The sequence below is a fragment of the Juglans microcarpa x Juglans regia genome, chromosome 1S (assembly GCF_004785595.1).
Source record: "Juglans microcarpa x Juglans regia isolate MS1-56 chromosome 1S, Jm3101_v1.0, whole genome shotgun sequence".
Lineage (NCBI taxonomy): Eukaryota > Viridiplantae > Streptophyta > Magnoliopsida > Fagales > Juglandaceae > Juglans > Juglans microcarpa x Juglans regia.
The window spans coordinates 1,404,076-1,409,764 of NC_054595.1; the positions used below are offsets into that span (position 1 = coordinate 1,404,076).

General features: G+C 35.0%; 1 protein-coding gene across 1 annotated transcript; it reads right to left on the reverse strand.

The window, feature by feature from the left end:
- Nucleotides 1-3,616: 3,616 nt before the first annotated feature.
- On the reverse strand, nucleotides 3,617-5,177 carry LOC121247671 (cyclin-dependent kinase inhibitor 7-like). The gene is made up of 4 exons (XM_041146072.1): nucleotides 4,773-5,177; nucleotides 4,599-4,648; nucleotides 4,182-4,367; nucleotides 3,617-3,935 (listed from the first exon to the last, which is right to left on the reverse strand). Exons 1-4 carry the CDS (start codon nucleotides 5,121-5,123, stop codon nucleotides 3,866-3,868), a joined length of 657 nt encoding a protein of 218 aa, XP_041002006.1. The 5' UTR covers nucleotides 5,124-5,177; the 3' UTR covers nucleotides 3,617-3,865.
- Nucleotides 5,178-5,689: the final 512 nt, after the last annotated feature.

The window sequence follows — 5,689 nt, forward strand, 5'->3', positions numbered from 1 at the left end:
ATATAGTCGGTTCAAATTATATGAGTAATGATCAAACTGTATCTTATCTTAAATGAAATTAGGAGCTCATGTCAAATAAAAACTTTTTTTAATATTTTTAATGAAGTAATAGTGTCACATTGATTGATTGTAATTAAAATAGGATAAATAGTTGTATGAATATTATTATTTATTTTTGTAGATGTAAGAGTTTGGCTAGAACTAAGTGACTAAGTTGATAAATTTGGATAGAGCTAGGTGACTAAGATGATATAGACTTCATCTTATTTTTTATTTTGTAATTTGGATGAATGTAAAACACTTTAACTTTATCTATAACTATTTTGATTCTATCTAGAAGTTATTATGAAGTATTTTAGATAAGTTAAGAGTGTAAAAATCGAGTTTCGAGAGTTTTAGTATTATTCAGAAAAGAGTTTGAATGGGAACTGTTACTGTTAAGAAGATAAAGCAAAATTTTAAATTTCGTTTCGTACCGGCTAGTATGGTCGAAATATACCGTACCGGCCAAGTAACCGGTACAAAGAAGGGCCGAGTTTCGTACCGATCAGAATTTCGGCCATTCGACATGTACCAGTCGATATTTCGGATTTCAGCTGATATTTCGGATTTCGACCTTACTTCTTTTTTTTTTCATTTCTTTCTCATTTTCAGACCTCTAATTCAGACCAGACTATTTATAATTTATATATAATTTATTTATATATAGACTATTATTTTGGAATATAATTTTTATATATTTATATATATAATTTGTTTATATATAGACTATTTCGAAACGGTATTGGTACCGAAATATCTCATTTCAATGCCTCGATTGAAACGATATTCAAAACATTGAGATAAAATGCTAGGTGTCAACATTCCATTAGTAAAGTCCATCGCGACAGAGACACTCTGTCAGCAGAATCCTACTACAATTCAAATTATTTTCAGATTGTTTATTTAAGGGATCCTATTGGTTAGGATATATAGAGATTCAGTTCTGGATATTTTTTTAAAGCACTTTACAATGCGTATTTTGGTGAGAAAATTCGTTGGAGAATTTTCATATTGTTTCTCTCAAAGAGTGTGATTGTTGATCTAAGATTGAGATAGCGTGATTGTGATTTAGCCCCTGGAGTTCCAGTAGAAAAGTTAATGTTTGAAGATCGTTTGAGGTTCTGGTTGAAGCTGCAGTAGAGACAAACATGTCGTTTATTGTGTCAAGTAAAAGAGTGAATTAACAAAAGTTTTGTAATTGAGACTTACTTGTATTTGATTTTTAAATAATAAAATTGATTTTTCAGGGTTTAGCTGCCCCGTAAGATTTTACCTTTAAAGAGATTTTTAAAAGGTTTTCCTTTGTTACCAATTTTTGTGTTATGCAATTTATTTACCTTATGTTATTGCTTTATTATTAAATAGTTGCATAATTAACAACTACGAATTTGTTAAGTAAATTGGTAGAACGTTGTGTTACAATACATGGACATTTAGGGAATTTCAATTTTGAAGAAACTTAAGTAAATTTTGGAAAATGAAATAGATACAATGTTTTTTACAACTTTGCTTTAAATGGAGGACATTTTAATAAGTAATGATACTCCTATAACTATTTTATAATCATATCAATCTTTCATTTAAAATAACGTTATAAAAATGATTGTAGTTCTCATTATTTAAATAAACCATGATAACTATTATATGATCTTTGATCGAAATTGCACTTTTTTAGGGGGGATTGCAGCCTGATCAGATCATGATCGAGTAGGGATTTTACTAATGATCAGTTAACAGAAACAGAAAACGATTAGTCTATATAATTATACAATTAAGTTAATGTGAACTGTGATCAAGATCCCCTCCCCAAAAGGGAAAGAAAAAAAGAGAGATCTATTTATATCTCGGTATTTAGGAGGAGGAAGAATTAGGAAAACATGCATGTTGAAGCTGAAAATTAACAAAGAGTTGATCAGGGGCCAACAAAACGTTGTAGATCGAAGAAACTTAATTTGGGTTAATTCCTGCATGCATGCCCCAGAAGACCACGCACGTACGTACAGCTAAACAAGTATAAGGAATGGCTACCCTCTGATCATTACGTACGTACGCCAACTTCTGTTGTTTTGTGCAGTGACGTTCCATGCAGCATTAATCTTACCTTGTTTTTGTTGAGAGAGCCAAGATCAGTACGTAGTACGTAGTTACCTTTAATTATTACATATATATATATATATATATATATATGAAGCTAAATATATCAGTTTTGGTGAAAGTATTGGCCGGAATATTGTCATGGCAGCATTTGCACGTATCTGCAGGGTTTCCAATTTAAGCCCGGCCGGTTGATCTTTCCTGTTTCATTTGGAATTATAATTCATACCAAATGGTTAATATATATTTTTAGGCTACGTACTATCTATCTCCATGTTATATATATAGTTAGGCGGCCGAGTACTGGCAGTTTATGATCAGATCATGAGCTTTTGCCAATTTCTCATGGCTGGGTGGCCTCTGATCTCTTTTCTCCGATGCATATATATATATATATATATATATATATATATATAAAAGTTGCGGAATCCAGATAGACAAGCATGATACATGACACCTCCTAGCTAGAGTACTACTCATTTATAGTACTATATATATATAGATATATATATATATATATTATATTCTGCATGACTTTAAGCGTAAGTAAATCTCTCGTGAAGTAGTAAAGTACCCGCTCCTTAATTAATTTCCACTGTCTTCTTCCTCCGGTACCATTCACTGTGACCCTTGATCGATCCGGCATGCATCTGCTGTTGAAACAGAGAGAACAATCATAGCATGCAGTACGTAACCTCAGGTGAACGAAACGCACGTTTCACCAACAATCTTATTAATTACCTAAACACTTTATCTTTAGGTGTACCCTCCCCCTACTATATATGTATATATCAATGCACACACGCGCGGACCACCACTCCACACTTTGTCGCCTAGCAGTTTTCGATCGGCCCTCCCTCCCTCTGACTAATATATGTGTGTATTCATTATTACAAAAATGTTTTATTCAGTCTTTAATTAAAAAAAAAAAAAAAGGAAAAGAAAAGAGAATATATAGCCAGCTTGAGCTTCCCAATTAATCCTGATCAACACGTTTACCTAATTTGTACATGATCACAATATATATATATAATATATACACAGAGTAATATTAGATATATTCGTAGAATGTATAAGCGCCACATAATTCTTTTAAAAAAGAGTGAAATCCATAATTAGAAAATTAGTTCTTTTTCGTGTGTCCCGTATTTACTCATTTTTTTCAAAGGACTACGAAATTTTTACACTCAACGACTGCAAATATCATTTCGCTTACATATATATATATGGTAGTTTAATATAGTAAATTAAATTCTAAAATTCATTTTATTATAATATAGATAAGATAGATATCAAGATATGCTGATTTTTAATTTTTTTAATTAAATATAAAAATAATATAAATCGATATATATATATATATATATATATATAATTCCCTTGATATTTCCGAAATATCCAAAAAAGGAAAGGGTGTTAGAAACGGTAACGAAACTTGAGGGGGATGAGGGAGGTCAGCATGCAAAATGAGAACTGAAACTTTGTTATTGAACAGTTTGTTCTTTCCAATTCCCATTAAGATTTTTCGTAATTTTCTAGAGAGAACCGTACGATTAAAGAACAAAACATCCAAGATCGTCATCAAATTAATGAGATCGAAACCTAAATTTTAGAAACACTGATCAAGACCCAAAGAAAATTTAATCTTAGCTAGCTAGCTAGCGATCAAGTAGAACTAAATGAAAAATAATAATAATAATTGGCAAGCAGCGCCCCAAGAAAAAGTTCTTCACGGCTTTAATCGAACCCACTCGTAACGTCCTTCCAAGGGCACATCATTGAAGACGTCGTAATTGTACCTGCAACAAATTTTCCATCCACCTCTCAATTCAGTATCCACAAGTACTAGTGCTAGTACTAGCTAGTAGTAGTAGTAGTGTTTGGTTACTGAGAAACTGCCGCAACAGAAGAAAAAAGAAGAAAATGAAAGATAGCTTTCGAGGCCCTTAGTTCTTTTCTCTATTACGACAATTGCTCGTTGAAAGAAAGGAATGGGAAAAAAAGGGACGAAAGACAAGACTAGAAGTACTTCTCTGTGAACTTACTTTTCCACGAAACGTTTTTGCAGGTCTTTCTCGGCGTCCGCAAAGAATTCTTCGATCTCGGACTCCGTTGGCATCTTCCTCTTCTCCACCGTTGATCTGGGGCGAGAGTTCGCCTCGGTTGGCCTCACCGTTGATTCCAGGTTGGCCGACTCTGCTCGAGGCTTGCTCGATGGCGTCGTCTCTCTCCTGCCAGAGGATTGCATTGCAAATTTGAAATGACGCACATAATATACATAAATACACATATATGATTGTATTTATAGTGGAAGTACGTGGGAGATATACAATTTGAAACGGAAAAAAATTAGATCGTAGAAGATCATTGCAGGGATCACACTTGTTTTGAATTTCGAATTCTTGAGCTAAATGATTTCAGAATTTTTAACTTTTAGAAGTCACCATTTGATCAAAATTAACCTTTCTCGGCAGAAATTATACGTGGATGTTTCAACTTCAGAACTCCCATCCTGCAAACATTAAATTCGAGAATTAAGACACAAAATACGAAATTAAAATTAAAGAGCGGCAACTAAAGCGCGAAACAAAAGATTCTTCTGGGAGCCGAATTTATCACAGAATTTAATTGACGACCTGCAGATCTACGAATTCGATTCTCTCTTCCTCCGGTAGCAGCGAACTCGAACCGTTACTGGAGCAACATGATGTCGCGACGTGATGATCCGAGCTAGGGCTGGAGCACCGGCCTTCCTCCGTCGACTCCGGCGAGATTACGAGGCTTCTCCTGTTCCTTAGCTGCACAAATGACGAAGATGACGACTGGGAAAACTTCAATTCCTGGGCGTCCAGCTTCCTCCTCTTCGTGGTGGTGGTTGAGCCGGCGGCAGCCACCATGGCGGGAGCTGCTCGAGCTCTGGCCCTCACGCCCACCTGAGCGACCACCATGACCGCAATATCTGCTATTCCAGGCCTACACTTCCTCATATCTCTCTCTGTATGGAATTCATCTAAATTACTGTGTTTCTCTTTGTTTCTCGCTTGTTAGTCAGAGAGAGAGAGAGAGAGAGAGTATTTGTGTTTGATGGTGACTGTAGTGATGAGGTGCCGTTGGTGGTCCAGTCTCCGTTAACAATGACGGGGAATCTCTAAACGGGGAATGTGACGGCGCCGTTATGCGGATCGGGGTGCGTGGATGTTAGGGCCGAACGATACGCCATTCGTATGGTGCCACGTGGATACTTGAGGTTGAAAGAATTTAAATTGCCAACCGTACAGGAGGGAAGGAAATTGGAATCAGGTGCGGTTAGAAACGTACTTTTAGATTGGATTTTGATTTTTTTTCGGTTTTATGAGCATTTTTCTCCAGTTATAATGATTATTGAAAAGATAAATCAGTTCATCGTTTACTAAATTTGAGCAAGCAGTACGAACTAGTTTTTCTCCATCAAGGTAAGCCATTCATTTTGGTGAAATAATTGTAGAATGACTCTCATTTTTTTCTATATTGGAACTTCGTTTGTTTTCACAGTTCATCTCAGTTAATTTCAATT

Excerpts from the sequence above, each read along its gene's own strand:
- LOC121247671 (XM_041146072.1), bottom strand. The coding sequence starts at position 5,123 with ATGAGGAAGTGTAGGCCTGGAATAGCAGATATTGCGGTCATGGTGGTC. Across the intron at positions 4,649-4,772 it reads TCGAATTCGTAGATCTGCAG|GATGGGAGTTCTGAAGTTGA; the intron begins GTCGTCAATTAA and ends TAATGTTTGCAG. Across the intron at positions 3,936-4,181 it reads CAAAAACGTTTCGTGGAAAA|GTACAATTACGACGTCTTCA; the intron begins GTAAGTTCACAG and ends AATTTGTTGCAG.